The sequence below is a fragment of the Pongo abelii genome, chromosome 3 (genome assembly GCF_028885655.2).
Source record: "Pongo abelii isolate AG06213 chromosome 3, NHGRI_mPonAbe1-v2.0_pri, whole genome shotgun sequence".
Taxonomy (NCBI): domain Eukaryota; kingdom Metazoa; phylum Chordata; class Mammalia; order Primates; family Hominidae; genus Pongo; species Pongo abelii.
Window position 1 is genome coordinate 177646665 of NC_071988.2, and position 23740 is coordinate 177670404.

Below are 23740 nucleotides of genomic sequence, written 5' to 3' on the forward strand. Positions count from 1 at the left end.
CAACAAAGTGTTCCTGGTCAGGGCAAGCATGGTAGCTCATACCTGTAGTCCCAGCTACTTGAGAGGCTGAGGCAAGAGGATCACTGGAGCTCAGGATTTCTTGGCTGTAGTGAACTGTGATCACCACTGCACTCCAGCCTGGACTACAGAGCAAAACTCTATATCCAAAAAAAAAAGAAGTTCCTGGTCCAAGAACCAATTAATATATATATAAACAAATGTAATTGAGATAGTTTACATTGGAAACAACTAAATTTGTTTGTAAACAAGCTAAGAGAGTAACACCTCTATATTTGGCTTTATCACTTCACAGATAAAATTTTATAGATTAAGCCTTCAAGACTTTGAGTAGCTGGCAGGTGGACGTCATTCATTCATTCATTCAATAAATATGTATTGAACATCTCCTATGGATAGCTGCCATTGTAGGTTTTGGATAGAGGGGTAAGCAAAACCGACACTCTCTGCCCTTTTGGAGCTTCGGTTGTAATGGAAGAGACAGATTATGAAAAATTTACAAAGTTGGCGAGCAAATGCTATGAAGAAAAACTGAGAGCTCAAGCACAAAGGCAGCAAGCCTTATTTTATTAAAGACTTCTTTTTTCATATGAATATATTTTGCAAGAACAAATAATTCATAGCCACTCATGCTTTCATGGATTTGTATCCACATTAATACTCTGTTAACTGGAGTAACTTTCTACTCTACCAAGTAGATGGTTCTTGAGATATTTAAATGTTTCAAGCACCCTGGCTGATTTACTTCATGTACAGTATCACTAATTTAATGTTACCTTCCTTTTTCCTTGATGAGAAAGATGTCTAGGAAATATGCCCATAGTTTCTTTCTTGAACATGTTTCTCAACTGCCCTTTGCCTTTACAATAGCTCACCAGGCCCGACTCAGAATCTGCCCTCTGGGTGTGTCTTCAACCAGCTTTTCTTTCATCCTGTGGCAGATAGTATCCTTTCTCTCTACATCTGAACAGTCTGAAAAATTGTTCCACATTGTAAATTTAAATTCTCTTTAATTTTTTGTCAGCAATTGTTTTTTCTTTCAATACATTTTTAAATTTTCTTTCTAAGCTTTGTATGTGTATATTTAAAACTAAAAGCCCTTTTCATAACTCATGTCAGTAAAACAGAACCTTGCTCTATTTTGGTTTACTCCTGTACCTCACTTGACTGGTGGAAACTCTACAAGAGATATAAATAGTTCTTACGGAAAAAGGAATTTCTCAACTTGGAACAGCAAAAAATTTTTCACTTTCCTCTGGGGAAACTATAGAAAGATGGTTCTATATATATAATATATAGTTTTATATATATCTATATATATATACACACATATATAGCAAGAGGGAGGTACATACATAGATACATATGATTTTTACATGGAATGTACAAAAAACGGACAATACTACTTATCAATGCTCTACTTTCCACTTATTTATTAGAGACAATCAGCTGTTAAGATAAATTAATAGCTACTCAACATATATTTATTAAATATAAAAGCTTACATACAAATGTCTTGCAAAATAAGAAAACTCATGAAATTCTCAGAAATCAATAAAAGAAAATAAAACCGTAAGTATTTGATGAGGATTATTGGTTCAAAGAAAGGAAATCAGTATAAGCCAAGGTAAACCCAAGGCTCATTTCAAATAAATGATCAACTAACTCTGGTGACAGATTAGATTTAAGAGATCAAAAAAGGAAGAGACAGAGATAACTCCAGAGTTTGCTAGACAAGAAGATGATATGAATGTATAGTTAAGGGCAGAGAGTCACTGGGGTAGCTGGGTGTGGAGTTTGTGAAAGGAACAGAAATTTGCTTGGCTTGGTCCATGCTGAGATTGAAGTATTGGCTGCCCATCCAGAGGGATTTCCTGACTCAGAGGAAGTGATGCCCATGGAATCCTATATTGCAGAAGACCTAACGCTACCAAACTGAAATCTTCTGTTTGGGTTCACACTCAGCTCAACTATTCTGTGGCTGTCAGTGAGACCACCACCAAAGGCTAAACCTGTGGGCCACAACACATATCCAGTCTCAGATTAGTCTCAGCACGTTGCTTCTTCTCCAGTTTGAAAAACACATAGAAAATCACTTCCAGTTTCCAAAGTGAAAATTCATAACATTTAGCATTCAAGCAATTGTATAATGTGTTTTATTCTCTAAAATAAATCTTCAGGATGCATTTTTAAATATATAATTTCAAACAAATTATTATATAAGGGAATGTTTAAAACATTTCTTTCGAACTTTTAGTTTGAACGGCTGAACGTTGCACTTCAGAGAACATTGGCAAAGCACAAAATAAAAGAAAGCAGGTAAGTCAAACCACTTTAGTTGTGTGAACCTCTTATTACAATGACTAATACTACTACTAATGGCCAGCACTTACTGAATGTGTCAACCCTTTATTGAATCATTGTGGGATGTCAGAAACTGGACTTAGTGCTTTAGCTGATACTAATTTCAAAGTAAGTGCATCTATTTATCACATTTTATAAATGATTAAACTCAGGTTTATATGAAGTGTTTAGAATTTTATAGCCGTTTAAGGAAAAGACAGAGCTGGGGTTCGAGCCTGGGTTTTTCGGAGCCATTATTTTAAGCTTGTGGTTATAAACTGCTGCTTTAACAAGCTCCTGCAAGGCCGATTCTTTCATACTAATTGGTAACTTCTAAAATATTTAACAACAGGTAAGTCATGGATCCCAAACAATCAAGACTTCTTGCCTGAAGGATCTGCCAAAGTTTTGAGCAGGGTCCCAGCAGGTACCCCATCCCCAACACACATCTCAAAAACATGTTAACACTTTAGTATCTGCATCAGGAGGAGGTAGAAGGATCAAGGGCTTAAGAGGAGGGGAACTCAGGGTTCCAGGGGGTAGCAGCTGTTTATTAATCCTTAGGGAAGTGTTTCTGTATTCTCCTAACTAGTTTGGTTGTACCACAGAACATCAGTTTTGTTTATACTTTTTTTCTAGTATTCTTTGAAATTTTCCTTTAAAGTGTTTTTGAAGAGGCTTAATATAAAGTTACTTTTTATTTTATTTATTTTATTTTTTTTTGGAAACAGGGTCTCACTCTGTCATCCAGGCTGAATGCAGTGGTGTGATCATAGCTCACTGCTGCCCAGAACCCCTGGGCTCAGGCCATCCTTCTGCCTCAGCCTCCCAAAAAGCTGAGATTATGGGCATGGGCCTAAAGTTACTTTTTTAAAATTTATTTTTATTTTTTTGAGACAGGGTCTTTCTCTGTCGCCCAAGCTGGAGTGCAGTGGTGCGATCTTGGCTGACTACAACCTCTGCCTCCCTGGCTCAAGCGGTTTTCCCACATCAGCCTCTCGAGTAGCTAGGACTACAGGCATATGCCATCATGCTCAGCTAATTTTTGTTTTGGTTTTTGTTTTGCAGAGATGGGGTTTCACCATGTTGCTCAGGCTGGTCTCAAACTCATGAGCTCAAGCATTCACCCGCGTTGGCCTCCAAAACTGCTAGGATTACAGGCATGCGCCGCTGCACCTTTTCTCTAAAGTTACATTTTTAAAATCTGATTTATTTAGTGAATCAAATACAATTTAGCACATTTACTGCTGACAGAAAATGTAATAGGGGCCAGGCACAGTGGCTCACGCCTATAATCCCAGCCCTTTGGGAGGTCAAGGTGGACAGATCACCTGCGGTCAGGAGTTCAAGACCAGACTGGCCAACATGGCGAAACCCTGTCTCTACTAAAAACACAAAAATCAGCCAGGCGTGGTGGCAGATGTCTGTAATCCCAGCTACTCGGGAGACTGAGGCAGGAGAATGGCCTGAACCCGGGAGACAGAGGTTGCAGTGAGCTGAGATTGTGCCACTGCCCTCCAGCCTGGGCGACAGAGTGAGACTCTGTCTCAAAAAAAAAAAAAAAAAAAAGTAATAGGCCCCATTTTTGATTCCCTGAAATTTCAAGGATTGTTTAGTTTATAAATAATAGAATAAATACTGGTGTTGAAATTTGCAGAACTGAACATTGAAGTTTTACAAACCAGTACTATTTTCAGGAATGTTTTAACAATTCATTCATCTGTCTCCTACTCATGAGTGATCATCTGCTCTGTGGATCATATGTGCTTGATTTTCCTTGCTGACTAGCTGGTCCCAGACTGCAGGCAGCAGGACCAAGCCAAGAAGGGGTCATGGACAGGTCCAGAAGTAGAGAGTGTGAATCTATGTGTCTGACAGAAGCTTTGTTTACACGAGTAATATGAAAAGCATTCCAGAACACCTCTGACCTTAATTCCCAGTCAAGCTGATAAGATAGCCTCAAGTCTCTCACTGTGCTACTGTGTCTGTCTGCTTAAGTCCTTGGCAGCCAGTTTACTCAAAATTTATTCTCAGGGCTTTGTGTTCTGAATTGTTCCTACAGCTTCTTGCAATACTCAGTTATGATGTGTTTCCAGCAGTATATCTCTTAAAATAATCTAAAAACTTAAGCCAACAATAATTTTTTTTTGAAATTTTGAAATTTTTGTTTACCACTTCCCTGATTTCCTTAAATATAAAAAAAGAAATCTGATTATGCTTTTAAATTGTCTTCATGAGAACTATTCAGTTGTTGAAACAAGATTTTGGCTCATAAGCCTGCCTGCTGATATGTTAAGTGGTTCCTCTGTGCTTTTTTTAGTTTTGGAGTATCCTCTTGTTTAAAGATTTTTTACTTCACTTTCTTGTTGGTAAGTCACTGCCGTTTTTATTGCTGTCAGTTTGCCAACTGCTGAACACACCTTAACTCTTTTTCGTGCTGCTTATTCTCTTCTATGATTTGGCAAACAAAAATCCACTATATCAACCAATAAACTGCCCTTGAATGAAGGACTAGAGCTGCCCCCCTCCTCTTTTTTTTTTCAGTGAATGAGTGTTAGTACAGCCATCATGTCCCTCAGGATTGGTTGCCCAGAGAATTCTTGCTTAGTTTCTTTTTCTGGGATCTTTTGATCACATCATTATATGTATGAATTCATGCTGGTGTGTGTGTGTGTATGTGTATTTGTATGAGGCACACATGTGTTTGCTGGTGCATGTGCAATGCTTACACCCACTTGTATTTTTTGAAGGTGAGGGTAGGAATTGTAGTTTGAATTGCACTATGTGCTGTTTGGACAAACTAAGCTTCGCTCACATGGCAAATTTTGTCATAATCACTCATCACTATCAGAAATCATCACAAACAATTAGGCAAACATGAATCAACAAGTTGTGCAGTTAAAACTGTAAAAAAATTTTATCAATAAAAAAGCATGCTATTATGGTCTCAATTTCTATGCGGTAAAACAAGTGCAGTAATTGCATGAAGAATAGGTTTCTTTCATTACTAATTTCTTATACAAAATCAAGGATTAAAGTTTAATATAATGATATCTGAGAGATAAATAGAGCCTTAAACTAAGAAGCAAAAGATTCTATGTATTTGCTTTAGGAAAATATATAATATTACTTAAAAGTGAATTCTATCTGTATGTAGGTTTTTCTTGGTTATCAGAATTACCACCCTCTTCTCGGCCACTTCACATTTGAGGTTGCTAGCCAGGGAAGGTTCTCTTGAGTACAGAGGCTCCTTGACTTACAGTGGAGTTACGTCCAGATAAACCCATCATAACTTGAAAACACCCTAAGTCGAAAATGCATTTAACATGCTTAACCTACTGAATAGCTTAGCCTTGCCTACCTTACATGTGCTCAACAACTTAAAGTAGCATACAGTTGGGCAAAATCATCTGGCAACACAGTGCACTGTAGAGTACCGGTTGTTTACCCTCACAATTTCACGACCACATGAGAGCTGTGGCTCACTGCCACTGCCCAGCATCACACGAGAGCATTGTACTCCACACCTGTAGCATGGGAGAAAATCAAAATTCAAACTTTGAAGTACAGTTTCCACTGAATACTTACAGCTTTTGCACCGATATAAAGGTTAAAAAAAAAAAAATTCTAAGTCTGAGATTGTCTGTATTAGTCTATGTAAAGTTCACTTAAAAGGTAAATATTTCTTATGAAGAATAACAAAACATTCTATGTCATGTATATTTTGAGGTTTTCCAACATTGTTCTGGATGGTATATGTCGTTGCTCCTTTCTCATAAAATTGATAGTCAAGATTTGCTTCCACAGAAAAGGGAATTTAAACTATTTTCTTTCTTTCTTTCTTTCTTTTTTTTTTTTTTGAGACAGTCTCACTCTGTTGCCCAGGCTAGAGTGCAGTGGTGGCTGATCTTGGCTCACTGCTACCTCTGCTCTGCCGGGTCCCGGTTCAAGTAATTCTTCTGCCTCAGCCTCCCAAGTAGCTGGGATTATAGGCACACGCCACCATGCCCAGCTAGTTTTTGTATTTTTAGTAGAGATGGGGTTTCACCATATTGGCCAGGCTGGTCTTGAACTCCTAACCTTGTGATCCACCCACCTCGGCCTCCCAAAGTGCTGGGATTACAGGCATGAGCCGCCGTGCCTGGCCTAATTTAAACTATTTTCTATCATTGTTTCTGTATATTATAATCTGAACTTTTAGCATGTATTTATAAGTTTATAACTTAAAATATTGAAATATTTCCAGGAAATCTTTGGAAAGAGAAGACTTTGAAAAAATAATTGCAGAACAAGCAGTTGCAGCAGGTAAATATTGTTTATGTAATTAGAAAGTATGCCATATACCTGTAGAACTCACATTTTCTCCAAAAATATTCATATTTATTTGTTGGTGACTCCCAGTATGAAGTGTTCAATATTATGTATTCTGTTAATGTAAAGAGTAACTCTTTTTGACACTATATGTTTTTGTTTGACCTAAAACATTTTCTCTGTTTATGTTTACTTGCTGAGGAGCAGATAAGGCTAGATGGGAAGCTGACTCACAGATATTCCCAGGCTTTGATCTTGAACCTAAGTGTTCCTCATTTATACATCAAAATTTCTACTCAACAAGGTAAAATAAAGAATGCTTTTAAAGGTTAGGAGCACTCATGGGAAAAAAGTTAACAGTGTTCTCACATTGATCATTAGTTTGAGAGAAAAAATTGATGTGTGACTTTGTCTTGCTGTCCTTTCCAAAGTTTCAGTACATGAACCACAAGGTTGCATCTTTCTAAAAGTATAAGATATTGATAATAATAATAATGATAATAATAATAATAGTGACTAACGTATATTGAGCCCCTCCTAGGAGCAAGGCCCTATTCTGAACATAAGCCCCACAACAGTGCTATGAAGAGGGCACTATTCTTTTTCCCACAATACAGATAAGAAAAAATGTGGTACTCAGAGTGTAAAGATTAAAGGAGATTATAGAAAGGGAAGATCGTACAGAGCGCCCTTGACATAACTAACTCCATCTTTAAAAAAGACCCCATTTTGTATTTTATAGGGCATTTTGCCAACAAAAATAGCATGTTTTATTTATTAAACAAATATTAAAAAATGAAAACTACATACAACCAGATAAAAACATAAACACACTTTTCCACTATCAGTTCTCACCAGAGGACTCTGTAACTGTAAAAAATTAAACCTTCAACAACTCAAAATGGTCGTCCTAACTGACACCTTCTTACATTCACTGGTGATAAAAACTGGACATCTGCCACCAAAGGTTCTGCCACCTCAAAGAGTCTTTCTTATAAGACCAACAGACGGCCTGACCCAAACCAAGACTCCTTTTGTCTTCTTCACCATACCCACCCCCATTTGTTAATTCTTTCTCCTATCTCTTTTTCCTTTTGATGTTAAATGTTACTTTGTACAAAATATTTAACCTATAACATTTGTATTTTCTATTAATTAAGCATATTATTGTGTATCATTTACAATACTAACTGACTTGTGGAGTGACTTGAGCCTGTGTGCCTGTAGCTCTAAGAAACAAGTAAACAGAAAGTACTAAAAAAAACTGCCTCTTGGCAAGGCACGGTGGTTCACGCCTATAATCCCAGCACTTTAGGAGGCCGAGGTGGGCAGATCACCTGAGGTCAGGAGTTCGAGACCAGCCTGGCCAACATGGTGAAAACCCGTCTCTACTAAAAATACAAAAATTAGCCAGGCATGCTCATGTGCACCTGTAGTCCCAGCTACTCTGGAGGCTGAGGCATGAGAATCACCTGAACCTGGGAGGCGGAGCTTGCAGTGAGCTGAGATCGCACCACTGCACTCCAGCGTGGGTGACAGAGTGAGACTCTGTCTCAAAGAAGAAAAAAAAATTACCTCCTTAAAAACTTCATGTAACTCATGGCTTTTATGATAAAAAAATTAATAAAAGCCTAACGTTGTAAAAAGACACAGACATGCAGAGCCTTATTTCTAACCTTATAGCACTCATGAAAATGCTATAGAAAGTAAATTATATATTCCAAGCAGATATTCATTCAGCTGACACTAAACAACAAGAACGCTACTTTACTCAGAAAAAAAAAAATGCTTTGTAATCATTTCTAAACAAAACTGAGTTTCATGCCAGTAATTTTAAATTAACTTCCGTGTCTGACCCTCTTGCTGCTGGAAACCCTCATAGAGGAAGATCCTCTTCATGAGGATGGATTGCTTTTGTTGTTAAGAGAAAGACTGGAGGACTTTTGCTAAAATGTACTTAATACTGGAATTCAAATTGTTCTTTTATATTTAGGTTTCAGGGAGATAAAAAGTTGTGTATTATACTCAACTGGTCATTCTGTTTTAATGAACTAGTTTGGGATTTTTCTTCAGTTACTAGAATTTTAGAAGCTAACCTAGGTAGATAATTTGGATATAGGGGTTGGAACTGTTATTTTGGTTGGAAATGTTATTAGCAGATATAAAGGGAGCTAAATCAGCAAATAACACAAGTTGAAAATAGGAATAATGGCACAGCTTTACCAAGGTGGCATATTTGATATGGCAGAACATGTATTATGTGATTTCAGGAGTTCCAGTGGAGGTTATCAAAGAATCTCTTGGTGAAGAGCTTTTTAAAATATGTTATGAGGAAGATGAAAACATCCTTGGGGTGGTTGGAGGCACCCTTAAAGATTTTTTAAACAGCTTCAGTACCCTTCTGAAACAGAGCAGCCATTGCCAAGAAGCAGGCAAAAGGGGCAGGCTTGAGGACGCCTCCATTCTATGCCTGGATAAGGAGGATGATTTTCTACATGTTTACTACGTCCTCCCTAAGAGAACCACCTCCCTGATTCTTCCCGGCATCATAAAGGCAGCTGCTCATGTATTATATGAAACGGAAGTGGAAGTGTCGTTAATGCCTCCCTGCTTCCATAATGATTGCAGCGAGTTTGTGAATCAGCCCTATTTGTTGTACTCCGTTCACGTGAAAAGCACCAAGCCATCCCTGTCCCCCAGCAAACCCCAGTCCTCGCTGGTGATTCCCACATCACTCTTCTGCAAGACATTTCCATTCCATTTCATGTTTGACAAAGATATGACAATTCTGCAATTTGGCAATGGCATCAGAAGGCTGATGAACAGGAGAGACTTTCAAGGAAAGCCGAATTTTGAAGAATACTTTGAAATTCTGACTCCAAAAATCAACCAGACATTTAGCGGGATCATGACTATGTTGAATATGCAGTTTGTTGTACGAGTGAGGAGATGGGACAACTCTGTGAAGAAATCTTCAAGGGTAAGGAAAACATAGTATTATCTTGAATATGAAAGCTACTTCATATTTAAGAGCAAGAAACAAAAGGGTAAAAATATATGCATCACTTCAAATGTTTTGATAAAACATATTTAAAACAATGGTAAAAGAATTGTAAAGCTGTAATAAACTTAAAACAAAATTCTTTCTGCATTTGTTTGCTTACTTGATTCATTACTCCAAAAATATTTATTGAATGCAGTCTGCCTTTTAATATCTTTATGGAATGTTTTATAATGAAATTTGATAAATGTTTATATAAAAATATGTTTTCAATTATCAAATAGCTGACTTAGGTTGAATAATAAGAGGTATTGTTTTACAACAAACAAAAGTCACTTGTTTCTTGTAGGAGGCAACTAAATGGATTTTTAATCAACATTTAATAGACATAAAAAAACAAATAATTTATTTGATTAATTGTTACCGAATGTGGAAGTTAAAAGATATTCTGTCATCTCATGGTAGAGAACTTTGGTAATTATTTAGTCTCAGGAAAGAAAGTTTGCTAACTCATAGTTGATAATACAAGCAAAGCTAAGAGAGAAGTTTCACACATGTATAACTTTAGCAGAAGCACTATTTGTTCCCCAAAAGGAAAACAGCTTTATTATTGTTTTTCTATCATAAAAAATAATAAAATATATTGAGATGTTTAAAAAATGAGTAATATTGAAAGGTGTTTATTGTAGCAAAAAAATGAAAAACTAATTATATACATTTTTGTTTAAAACAAAAAAATGCTATTTTACAACTGCTGTTATCATGAAACAGTGTATTTTGTGCATCCTCCCATGTCATTAGATATAGGTCTATTTGGCTTTCTTGGAGTCTTAGTGGTATCCCATTATACGGTTGTGCTCTACTTTATTTTATTTATTTAGATGGCGTCTTGCTCTGTCACCCAGGCTGGAGTGCAGGGGCGTGTTCTCAGCTCACTGCAACCTCCAACTCCAGGGTCAAGCAATTCTCCCTGCTTCAGCCTCTCAAGTAGCTGGGATTACAGGCATGCGCCACCACACCTGGCTAATTTTTGTATTTTTTAGTACAGACGAAGTTTCGCCATGTTGGCCAGGCTGGTCTTGAACTCCTGACCTCGGGTGATCCGTCTGCCTCGGTCTCCGAAGCTCTACTTTATTTAACTAGTACCCTATTGAAGGATATTTGGGTTGCTTTTGGCTTTTTGCTGCAAGAACACACATGCACATCTTTGTCCACACGTGTGCAAGTAAACCTTCTTGTGGTCCAGGATGATCACTTGAAGCCCCATCTCTCTCACGACAGAAAAAAAAATATTAGGATAAAAATCTTACCTGTGGAGGCTTTTTCACTTCCATACCTGCCAGATGGAGCAAGTACTTACGGGAGAAGTGGGGAAGAGAAGAGAAACATGCCAAAAGAGAAGGAAGCCAAAAAAATAGAACAAAGAAAAAAGTAAAAGGGAGGAAGGGAAGAAGGAAGAAAGGAAGGACACATTTTCATGAGTACCATATTATACAAAAAATGGAACTTCAGATTAATCAAGTGAGACTATTAACAAGAATACAGTAGCAAAAGCATCAGCACGCTGCTTAGTGAGAAAGCCTTGAAGCAAGAGTGTTTTGCATTGTTCATTGTAAATCTTGATTTCTGTTTAGAGTATACTCTAATATATTCTTCAAATGTCTGCATGCATTTTAGAACTCATAGAAAATTGGAACTATAAGAAAGCAAATTGTTCCTTTTCAGCAGGTTTAAACACAAACGGATTATTACTATATCTACTTCCCCTTCTTTTGTCTCAGAAAGATGTGGGAAACTTGAATAAACCACAGTTGGTTATCCTTTCCTTCATAGGTTATGGACCTCAAAGGCCAAATGATCTACATTGTTGAATCCAGTGCAATCTTGTTTTTGGGGTCACCCTGTGTGGACAGATTAGAAGATTTTACAGGACGAGGGCTCTACCTCTCAGACATCCCAATTCACAATGCATTGAGGGATGTGGTCTTAATAGGCGAACAAGCCCGAGCTCAAGATGGCCTGAAGAAGAGGCTGGGGAAGCTGAAGGCCACCCTTGAGCAAGCCCACCAAGCCCTGGAGGAGGAGAAGAAAAAGACAGTAGATCTTCTGTGCTCCATATTTCCCTGTGAGGTTGCTCAGCAGCTGTGGCAAGGGCAAGTTGTGCAAGCCAAGAAGTTCAGTAATGTCACCATGCTCTTCTCAGACATCGTTGGATTCACTGCCATCTGCTCCCAGTGCTCACCACTGCAGGTCATCACCATGCTCAATGCACTCTACACTCGCTTTGACCAGCAGTGTGGAGAGCTGGATGTCTACAAGGTAGGGGTGGACCAGGGCAATGATTGTTTTACCAGCAAACTCACTGGGGAACAAGCACTGTGCCTAGGACCTGAATTATAATGCAACTGAAAGGCCACCTCTGTAGGGTCTTGCAAGCCCAGTCCTGGGAGCAGGTATGGTGCATTCATTATGTGGGTGTTTTCCAGCCAGAAATAGCTCTGAATCTGCCCAGAAACAGAGAGAATTGTTCTGGGAGGACTGCCACACTGTCTTCTCAAAGAATGAGCAGAGAATGGAGGGAGGATAGGGTGCTCAAAGAATGGAGGATGGGGTGTAGGACCTGTGAATAGGAGAAGTTTAATAGTCAGCAAACCTGCCACTTCACTGTGGAAACCGAGTTGAATTATTAAGTGTGAGATAATTCAAAGTATGGCTTATACAAGGAAACATTATCCTTTGTATCTGTAAGAGTAAAGACACATGAGTATTATAAAAATTGCCTTTAAATAGATTACTTCAAAATAGAGTTAACATGATACTTTTCATGGCCAGTTAACAGAAATCAAAATCACCTATTTAAGGCATTTTTGCAGCTTGGCCAAGGGCAGAGACATTTGAAAAAGAAAGACCTGTCTTCAAATCTTGTTCTCTGCCTTAGTTGCTTTGTAAACTGACCAAGTTAAAAAACCTTTCTCATCACTTCTAAGACAGAGAAAATAATGTTCACTCACAGAGTTTATACGCATGAATAACACACATTATGTCCCATAATCTTCATGAACAGGATTGTTATAAAGATTATGTTAGATAATACATGATATTCATCAGTCATACAGGATGAGCCAGGCATCATTGTAGGCACTGGGGATACAGCAGTGACCGTCCCTGATACCTACTTTTTTTTAAACATAACTACTATTAGTAAGACAGCTAATGAAGAGATTTCAAGTTCTGCCTGCTTCTTTAGAATTAAAAGTTTTTACTGATTTAAATTACTTTGCTTTCTATTAGACATTGGCACTAAGAATAAAGCATATTTCTCATTTGTATGGCTTGAATCATCTTCTTAACTTGCCACATAACAATCTGACATTTCAGAGCTGAACCCAACAGGAAATAAAAAAATTATTGTGGAAGAAACAAATTTTATTCATGATAATACATAAGCTCTTGTCTTGTTTTGTTCTAGATGCTAGAAGTAAAACCTTACTTTTAAAAATTCCTAACAGGAAATTCCAAACAGAGCCATGGTTCCCTTGGGGAAAAAGAGGTCCATGTATAATTACAGAAAAAATAATTGGCTTCAGTTAGGTTAAGTTTGATGGCCTCTTGTGGAATTTACTGTATTTATTTGTAGCCATTTTCTATCTTGAGACTGTCTCCTCTCTTAGAATTGTGAGAAGGAAGTCTCTTTTTTTGAACGAACTGCTGTAATTGCTAACAGAAGTAGCCATCTTCTACTTTTGGTTATTTCTATCAAGGCTATAGGGTATAGTTTTTAAATATCCTAACAAGCATTTTGAAACTATGCTCCTCACTGTAAGGTATAAGGACAACAGCCACAGAGTTCCCTGATTAATCTAACTAGAGTTGTAACTAGATAGTAAATTACCTTCTATGCCAGTCCTCATTCCTACTTTTTTTTCACTTCTGATTTTGCTTGAGATTACCTGGAGATAGCTGAAAATAAATATAGAAGGGTTTCAGATACACAAAATGTATAATCATAGCCTACCCTATGAGTGCCAATGGCTTTGAAAGAATAGTCAACCTTATTTATTCCAAGACTGGATTATACTAGGGCTTATTTAATTTTATTTTCTCTCTGTCTTTCTGGGTTTTTTGGCCATTTTTCTGTTTCTCTCTGTGTTCATTTACCCATTGTTTCAGCGAATAAGTACTGGTTATCCAGCATTTGCCAGCATGAGTGGGCAATGGCTACAGAGCTAGAGGGTACAATCCCTGTGAGGAAAGTTCACATATGGAGAGGGAGAAGAGGGCAGAATGGACCAATGCCAGATTTCCATATGACGTGACAAAAGGATGCAGTATGCACAAGGGGCTGCAAAAGTAGATATGGTAGGCCCCTAACATCAGGTAGGGGTGGGGGTAGGACTTCTTCTAATTAGCATATTTATTGAGCACCTGTGATGGCCATCATGATGAGCACTTCTTATGTACTCATTGCTGAGAAAAAGCTTATGGGTGGCATTGCCACCTGGTTCATTCATTACTGGGCACAGGTAATGTAGGAGTCAATAAACTAGACAAATTCAAAGGGCTTACATATGATTAGGGGAAAGAAAGACAATAAACAAATGAGTAAATTTATAGTATTTCAGTTAGTATAATAATGTGAAAGAAAAATAAAGTAGGTTAAGGGGAAGAAGAAGGGCAATGGGGAAGAAGAAGGGCAATGGGTAAGAGGTGATTGCTATTTCTTAGAGGGTGGTAGGAATCAGCTTTTCTAATAAGGTGAGGTTTTACCAGGGACTGAAGGAAAGGAGGGACAACCAAGTGGTTATCTGCAGAGAGATTGCTCCAGGAGAAAGGAATAGCAAGTGGGAGCATGTTTAATGTGCTTAAGGAATAATGGAAGGCAGCGACATTGGAACTAAGTGAGCAATATGGAGAATAAGAAGATAAAGTCAGAGACTAGGAGAAAGACAGGTCAAGAAGAAATCTGGAGCCGTAATAAGGGTATCAGCATTTACTCTGAGGGGAATTTCTGAAGATTTGCGCCTCCTGTCTTTTTTCCTTTCTCACCCTCATCCTTTCACAATTGAGGCTTTGCTTAAGAATAATAGGGTCTTATAGTTACAATAAACATTTGGAGAAGAAGAAAAATGCAGCTCTTAGAATTAGGGGGTTATTTGTGAACTAAAATTAACTATCTGCTTTCTGCAGCTAGCATCACAGACATAAAAATTGCCTGTAACGACAACAATAATGATGATGATAATGATAAGGTTAATACTTAGATTTTTGATAATAGCTTGATTTCCAGTGGTCTTTCAAACACCACCATTGTTTTTACCTGCTGGTTCAACATCTTGGTTTCTATAATTGTGATTAGTATCCATTAGACATGTAATTGCTATGAGGACCCCAAGGGTCCTTTAGAAAAACCGTTTCTCTTTACTCTTATGACTGTTAATATCTTGGTTTTACATTGCATAATTTTACTACATTCATATGACATTTATTGGGTAGTGACTTGAGGCAAAATACTATTTTATGATGAGGAGGATATAAAACGAGTAAATGATCCCAACATCTTTAAACAATTTATTGTAATTCAAAAATATATTGTTTCTACAAAAACTATCTTATATGGTGAAAAAAAAGAGATGAAATGATATGATGAGTCAGTGGCAAATCTGGGAGTAGAAGTGAACGGTTATTGTGTTCGTAGGACTGTGCTGCCTCTCAGTGCAGTGCCTCAATGTAATGGGTTTAAACCTTGTGCATTTCCTGAAAGAGAAAGCCATTTCTGGGCGTTTCTGATTAACCCTGATCCTCCAGAAGGCCTGAGCAATGAGATTTCTGCATATGAATTAATTTCTTCTATCCGATGTAGGCTGTGATTCTTCCTGAGCATTTATTTATAGTATGGAAAATATATTATGTCTAGGTGGAGACCATTGGCGATGCCTATTGTGTAGCTGGGGGATTACACAAAGAGAGTGATACTCATGCTGTTCAGATAGCGCTGATGGCCCTGAAGATGATGGAGCTCTCTGATGAAGTTATGTCTCCCCATGGAGAACCAATCAAGGTAAGGCAGATGATATATTGTCCAGGGGATGTCACAAGAGCAAATGCGTATTAGTTGATTACCAAAACCATGGTATATCAGTTGGGGGTTAGTTGAGAGAGAGAGAGAAAGCAAAATCTATATAGAGAACACAATCTTCTCTAACTTGTTTACATTGGAAGAAATTTATTATAGGGTATTAAATGGCTTACAGAGTCATTGAGAGGACAGAAGAACCCATCTATAAGTTGGGCTTTCAAAAAATGTCTCCCATAGTATGGGGATTTTCTATTGTCAAAATAAAATGGCTCCTAAAGGCAAACTTCAGAACAACTGCATTTTCAAAAATCTGGAAGCTGATTCCAAAACTATCCTACCAAAGCCACAGTCAGGAAACTGCCATGTTCAGAAAGCTGCTGCCTCTCCAAAACCACGTCTACTGTAATAATCAGCAAGATGGCAATCCTGCATCATGACTTACAAAATGAGTGACGGGAAAATGGACTCTCTGCTAAGCATGCTATAGAAAACACAAAGGCTTCCACAATTGTGCTTGAGTTATAGTGGAGATTGTGCCTGCCAAATCCCATGCAACTGTGCATCTGATTTACCAAGCCTAACTGCATTTAGAAGCGGCAAGTTAGTTTAGAAAAGGTAGTTTTAGTTTTCCAACCCCTGGAGGAGAGGATATTACATTTGAACGGATGTTGACTGTTAATTCACAATGTTTTCCAAGGCACATGACATTTCAAAATTTCTAGATGAGCCAGATTCCAGAATAATATCTCACCACACATGGGGAAATAAAGTTAATTTCTAGATGAGCCAGATTCCAGACTAATATCTCACCACACATGAGGAAATAAAGTTAACATGGTAGGCATTGGTTTAACAGATAGAATATAAGCAGATTACCTGTATTTGGCTCACAGTGAATCTGCCCCTTAATTTTTATAGGACAGTCCTCAGTTGACTACCTTCAGAAATAAGCCTTTGAGGTATTGTAAAATCTTATCTGGTATGCTATAAAACATATAGAGAAGAAAGAAGAAATTTAAAAACAAAACTATATTTAGAGGTTTATCAATTCTCTTTAACCTTAATAGAAGCCATATGTTTAAGCCTTCGTAACTATTTTCTAAGTCTATTGTCATCCCATTTATATGTTTCTGTGCAACATACTTTTCTAAATTTAATGGTATAAAATCACAAACTTTTATTATGCATGGATTCTCTGCATCAAAAATTTGGATAAGGCATAGCAGGAATACCTCATCTGTGCTCTACAATCTATGGGACCTCAGCTGGGAATACCGAAATGGGTGAGGGTGCCTGGAATAGCTGGGATTGCAACGATTGAAGCTGGAAGATTCATTCCAAGACTGCTGCTTCACTTACATGTCAGATTCCTTGGTGGGGATGGCTGAAAGGTTGGGTTCAGCTGGGATTGTTAGTGTTACATGTGATGCGCTAATATGTATTTTTTATGAGGTGGTTCATGTCCCATTGAACAAGACTGGTGGAAGCTGCATGACTTAGTCTTGAAAGACACACAGCAACACTTCCACTGTACTCTATTGGTCAGAGCAATCATAAGTCTGCTCAGAAGAGAGAGGGCTTAGAGCCCATGAATCAATAGAAGGAGTGTAAAATAATTTGCAAGTATGTTTTAAAAGCATCACAATACCTGACTTTTTCAGATTTAGTTTCAATAATTGCATTTTTTTAGAGGAGGACTATATATTTCTTTCTCTTTCTAATTTGTTTGAGGGGGCTTGTAGCATCAATGTAAATGTTAAAAATATCTAGACTATTAACAACATTTTAAGTGATTTTCACACAAATACATTTTATAATTAAGATGTGTGTGTGTTTGGGGTGGGGGAATTTATGGCATTTTTGTTATTTGCAGAAATGTATTTTTAGATTTTTGTAAGTTCGAAGAATTATTTATAGCTAGTTTCAAAGATAGTTACCTGGGTAATGATAGGTTAGTTTAAAAGACCTATAAAGGGAATCATTAATCACACCTTTTTATGCGTACTAACCTGCAGTCCTGGGAAATATCTGACATCCTTAAGAGATACCGATGAAACATCACAGAGGCAGAGTGGAGAGTATTTTTAGTAGGGAAATTTTAACATGTATCAGAAAGGAGCATATTGTGATTTAAACATCGTCTCATTTAATCCCTATAATAACATTTTAAAGAGGAATCTGCACTGGCAGACACGAGCAGTCAAGTCTCCTCTGTGTCAGTATTTGGAGTCATGTCCATGTGACTTCAAAGCCCAGGCTTTTTCTGCTTCTTGCCCTGCTACCTCTTGGTATAGAATTGAAGTGAAAGAATAGAAAATATTTTCTTTTTTTATTTTTCAAACTCTATGCTTCCCTGTAGCACGTCACTTGTGCAAATCATTCATCTATTCACTTATTCCTATTGATTTCCTCACTAACATCCATCCAGTCAGGCTTAGAAAGCAGCAGGTGGGTTGGTGACAGAGACCAGTGGGCTGAGTGTAACCGTGAAAGTCAGTAGGTGACAAGTGAACAAGGAAGCAAACTTCTAGTACCCCTCCTTTCCTAAGCCTAGAAGCTTATGATGAGAAATGGGCTACGCCACAAGTGGTCCCAAATAGAAGATGCCCTTAGTAGGTTCCCATTCAAACTTTTCCTGGGAGCCAGAATTCTGCCTTTGCCTTTCATTATTTCACACGGAAGTCTGTTACCAGTGAAAAGAGATATGCTCGGGGCACGATGTGTGTCTTAAACACGTTGTGTTTTAAATCTTGCTGATGAATTTGCAAAGCTCTGTAAGAAAATGTTAGGGTTGGGAGATTCAAAACTGGAGAAGGGGAAGAAGGCTGCACGGCGTGGAAGGACTAGGAGGGACACTTGCCTTGTCTGCATGGTTTCGGTTTTTACGAGCAGAATATATTTACATTTTAATTAGGAAATAAGATAAAAATGCTATGGTAAATTTAATGTATAATAAGCTGGAGTAACTAAGTGTAGGAAGAAAAACTGGTTTAACCAGAAGAGTGCTCACAGAAAGCAAAAATTCCTCAATCTAAATATGCTAAAGTCATAGTTGATATTTATGGACAGAAGAGCCTTAGTCTATCTATCTATCTGTCTGTGTGTCTATCACTTGTTATATGTGTAAATTAATATTCTCCTAAAAGAGACAAAGCCAGATATATAACAGACATCTAAGTTTTGCTTGTTAAAGTAAAACTTTGATGAAGAAAGGTCTTTAAAAATAATCAAACCCCTGCATTTTACAGGTGAAAACATGATCAGAGGGAAATAAAGAGACTGAAGGAAGCCAGACTACCAGTTACTAGTAGAGTTTGTTAGAATACAAAGTTCCTGATTCACAATCTAGTGCTTTTGTTTGAAAATTTTGTAGAATTCATATGACATCTTAAAAGTAAATGAGTCTGGAAAGTTTCTAGCAGATATCTGAAATTAGTTATTAAAACTAGACATAACTGAATTCTTCCGATTTCTAAATTATATCTAAGTTACTGAGTTCTTGGTCTTCATTCAAAACGCATACATCTAATACAACTTTTTTAAATGGTTGAGTAAACATAGAGTTTGAAAATAATGAACATGATATCATCATTGTCATTTAAAATATCCCCACTTTAGCTTGTTTTGTAGTAGCAGTAATTTAAGTATTTGTGAATCCTTTAAGATCATCAAGTAATCAGACCTTTGAAGATTCCATTGTTAAATATTCTGCTTTGGCTAGGCAAGGTGACTTATATTTGTAATCCTAGCACTTTGGGAGGTTGAGGCAGGAGGATCACTTGAGCCCAAGAGTTTGAGAATCAGCTGGGCAACATAGCAAGACCCTGTCTCTACAAAAAATTTAAAACTTAACCAGGTGTGGTGGTGCATGCCTGTAGTTCCAGCTACTCAGGAGGCTGAGATGGGAGGATCATTTGGGCCCAGGGGTTCGAGGTTACAGTGAACTATGATGGTGCAGCTGCACTACAGCCTGAGTGACAGAGCAAGACTGTCTCTAAAAAATAAATAAAATAAAACATTCTGTCTCAGTGGCTTTCCAAATCATTGGAGACTTCCAGAATTCCTAAAATTTTGCCACAACACATCCCAGACTGCCTCTTATATCTAGGCGTGGCACAAATCTGATCTTTCATCAGTATGGATTTTTAGTTTCATGTATACAGACATTGTCATCAGACTCAAGTAACTTCCACTTTCTGCTTCCTCTGTCATTTTCTGCTTAAATATTACAATTTCATTTCCTCAGTTGTAAGTCATCAGGAACAGTGGGATAGTGTTTGGTATAAAGCTATTTTGAGGTAAAATGTCTAAAAAATATATTTAATATCCTTAGAGCTAGCTTCATTTGCCCTTCTTTGTCAGTGTTTGGGAAAACGATTCCAGGAGTCCAGAAATTATGTCTATCTCACTTGAATGAGAGGTGGCAGGTTCACATAAACAGCTCATATCCCCCTTGCTATGTTGCTGTGGTAACTATGATCTCTGTGCATGGAAACTTGTTTCAGATGTTGAAGACAGACACAATTAAGATGGTTTGTGTAATAAACCTAAATGGAAAAGAGTTAAGAAGTGTGACTATTGATTCCGCACTAGTAATTTTTAATTGCATGTGAAGAGTAGAGGGAAGTTGGCTGAAGGTTTTGAGGAAAGAGGTGGTGTCCTGAGGGTGAATGGTAAAATAATTTAGATGGTATTCAAACGACACTGACAAGTAGGAAGTGTTTTACTAGTGACTGGGAGCATCATGTTATTTTTTTGCTTTCAGATGCGAATTGGACTGCATTCTGGATCAGTTTTTGCTGGCGTTGTTGGAGTTAAAATGCCCCGTTACTGTCTTTTTGGAAACAATGTTACTCTGGCTAACAAATTTGAGTCCTGCAGTGTACCACGAAAAATCAATGTCAGCCCAACAACTTACAGGTAGTAATTATGTTAAACACCTAAAATCTCTTGTTTTTATTTATATACCATTGCCATTTGCCCCACTGATTTGATTCATTCTTCATAACTTTTTTCTTCCTTAGTCATAAGGAAAAAAGAAACGTGATAACTTTTATCATCCTCACTTTAACTGTTTTACACTGCTCATTAGCCTCCTAGAATGACTCGCCTGAGGTGTTTGTGGCCCAGCCATAAATCCATGACAGATATTAAATATTCTTCCATCATTCTTCTTTTAGAAGCACATATTAATACTCTTGGTATGTTGATAGGTGTTCTGACATCAACTAGTACACTGCAGTGCAATTCTGGCAGTAACCACCCAGACTGAGCGCAGTCATAACCACAAGTTACAGGGCACAGAACCCAACAAGCCTGCCCTTAATTTAGATGCCAGCCACCCTTCAGGACCTAAGTGTGCATTTAGACTGACTGAGCTACAATTTTGGGGGTTCCCATGAACCTCTCAAGTTAGATAATTAGCTAAAATGACTCACAATACTTAGGGAATTGCTATACTTACTATTACAGTTTTATTTTGAAGGATACAAAGCAGAACCAACCAAATGAGGAAACAGATTGGGTAAGATTTGGGAGAGTCCCAAATGCAGAGCTTCCATAGAATCAGAACTTATCTCCCTCCAGCCACATCAGTGGGTTCACAAACCAGGAAACTCCACCTCATTGAGCTTTGAGTTCGGTGTATGGAGTCTTATTGTTTTCATTATGTAGGCATGATTGGTTGAATCACTGGCCATGTGATTGAACTCAGTCACCACCCCCACTCTTCTCCCCAGAGGTTAGGCTAGCACAAAACCCCAACCTTCTATGCACAAGATTGATTTTTCTGGGGCCCTGCCCCCATTCTGAGTCATCTCATTAATATAAACTCAAAAGTAATCCAAGGGCCTCATGGAAAACAGATACTCCTATAACTCAAAAAATCCAAGAGTTTTAGAAGCTCCCTCCCTGCAATCAAGGACAACAGCCAGTCAAATTCCCTATCATACAGGGAAGAATTTACCGGAGCAAAACTAGCTGGTCATCAAGCATTTTTCAAAGATTGCATTTTTATGGACTGGCAGCAAGTGTTAACACAGTCAGAGGAGCCACGTGTCATCTAGCATCAGAAGAACCTCTATTTTCACTGTCACCTTGACAACATGTAGTGTACAGCCTGAGTCAACAAAATCTACCATTTTGGTATCACTTATCCACCTTTAACCAGAAAATAAACCAATCTGTGGTAAGTAGAAATATATCTATCATGTACATTTTGTCTCATTATATTGGAAACTCTTAAGTAACAAAAAAGTTTTTCAGATCTATACAGTAGCTAAATTACACCAAGCAAGTTAGCTTTCCTATTCTCAGAGATAAATCTTTAATAGCATCTTCTCCCTTCTTCTTCTGCATTTATTTATTTATTTATTTATTTATTTATTTATTTATATTTTTTGAGACTAAGTCTTGCTCTATGGCCCAGGTTGGAGTACAGCGGCTCAGTCTTGCCTCACTGCAAGCTCTGCCTCCCAGTTTCAAGTGATTCTCCTGCCTCAGCCTCCCAAGTAGCTGGAATTACAGGCACCCACCTCCACGTCTGGCTAATTTTTGTATTTTTAGTAGATACTGGGTTTTGCCGTATTGGCCAGGCTGGTCTCGAACTCCTGACCTCAAGTGATCTGCCCACCTTGGCCTCCCAAAGTGCAGGATTACAGGCGTGAGCCACTGCACCTGGCCTTCTCCCTTCTTAAAGCACCAGCATCCTTTCCTTTCCAGCCCAGACTCTCAGTTGATAATCTCGCCTTGTATTTCACCATCAGAATAGAAGTCAGATAGGAGCTTTGCCATCTTTGTGCTGTAGGTTCTCTCAGCAGAGCTACCCCAGTACCCATCTCCTCCTTCTTTGTTCCCGTTACATTGGGCCGGCTCCCCGCCTGCCCCTGGTTGATACAGTTTTACTCTGAGTGCTATTTCCTCTCAACTTCTCAATAACTTTCTGCGGAAATTAACTCTTTCTCTCTATGATCAATTTCTCTCTGATGAAATGATTATTCCCAGCAGAATACAACCATATCTATTAAAGCTCTGAATTGAAAAATAAAAACTTCCTTGTTTCCAAGTCCGGCTTCTGTTACAATTTTAGATTTCTGCTCTGTTTTATAGCAAAACTGAAAGAAGTTGTCTATACTCACTATCTGTATTTTTTCCACCTCTTATTTTCTCTTCAACTCACTCCAGTCAGTGTTTACTCCACTCAAACGATTCTTATCAAGGTCATCATTGTGCCCTGCTAAAATCACTGTCAGTTTTCTCTCCTTATCATCTCAGAAGCATTTGAATAGGCTGAGAACTCCCTCATGTAAACATTTTCTTCTTTAAATTTTTGGCACCACACTCACCTAGTTTTCTAACTACCCCATGTCTACACCTTCTCAGTGTCTTCTCTTGGTACTCCTTCCCTACCAAACCTTTGTTGCAGTGCGCAGAGCCTCTGTTCCTGTTATCTTCTGTATCTAAACTTTTATGACTCTATTTTTAAAAAAAAATCTTTAGCCCATCCTTTGATTCTCTGCGGAGCTACAGACTCATATATCCTATTCCATATTTCCACTTGGATGACTAATTCACATATTAAAATGAACTGGACCGAATTAGAATGGGTGATTTCCCACACAGACTGATGAAATCCACTTCCCACCCAAGCAAGCTTACCAATCACCTTAAAATGATATCACCATCCACCTAGTTACTCAGACTATCGACCTTACAGTGATCATTTCTTCTCCTCTCTTTAAAGAGACACTCCTTAACTATCAGAACTATAGCAACAACCTTCTCCTCACATACCCTCTTATTATCCTATTTCATCTTCTCAGTTCACACCTGTATCTGAAATTGTCTTATGCAGTATTTATTTATGTGTTGATTGCCTGCCTCCCTTTACAGAATGTTAGCTTCCTGTGGTACACATTCTATATTCCCAGCTCCTAGATCAGCGCGTGGAACACAGAAGGAAAGCAAGAAGTATTTACTGGTTAACTGTTGAC

General features: G+C 38.0%; 1 protein-coding gene across 1 annotated transcript in view; it reads left to right on the plus strand.

The window, feature by feature from the left end:
- GUCY1A1 (guanylate cyclase 1 soluble subunit alpha 1) overlaps positions 1-23740 on the plus strand; it is a 64226-nt gene that overhangs the window by 35319 nt on the left and 5167 nt on the right. The window contains 6 exon segments of the mRNA NM_001132215.2: positions 2276-2337; positions 6608-6666; positions 8943-9652; positions 11507-11992; positions 15588-15731; positions 20515-20669. Of these exon segments, the coding sequence (NP_001125687.2) occupies positions 2276-2337; positions 6608-6666; positions 8943-9652; positions 11507-11992; positions 15588-15731; positions 20515-20669 (1616 nt within the window).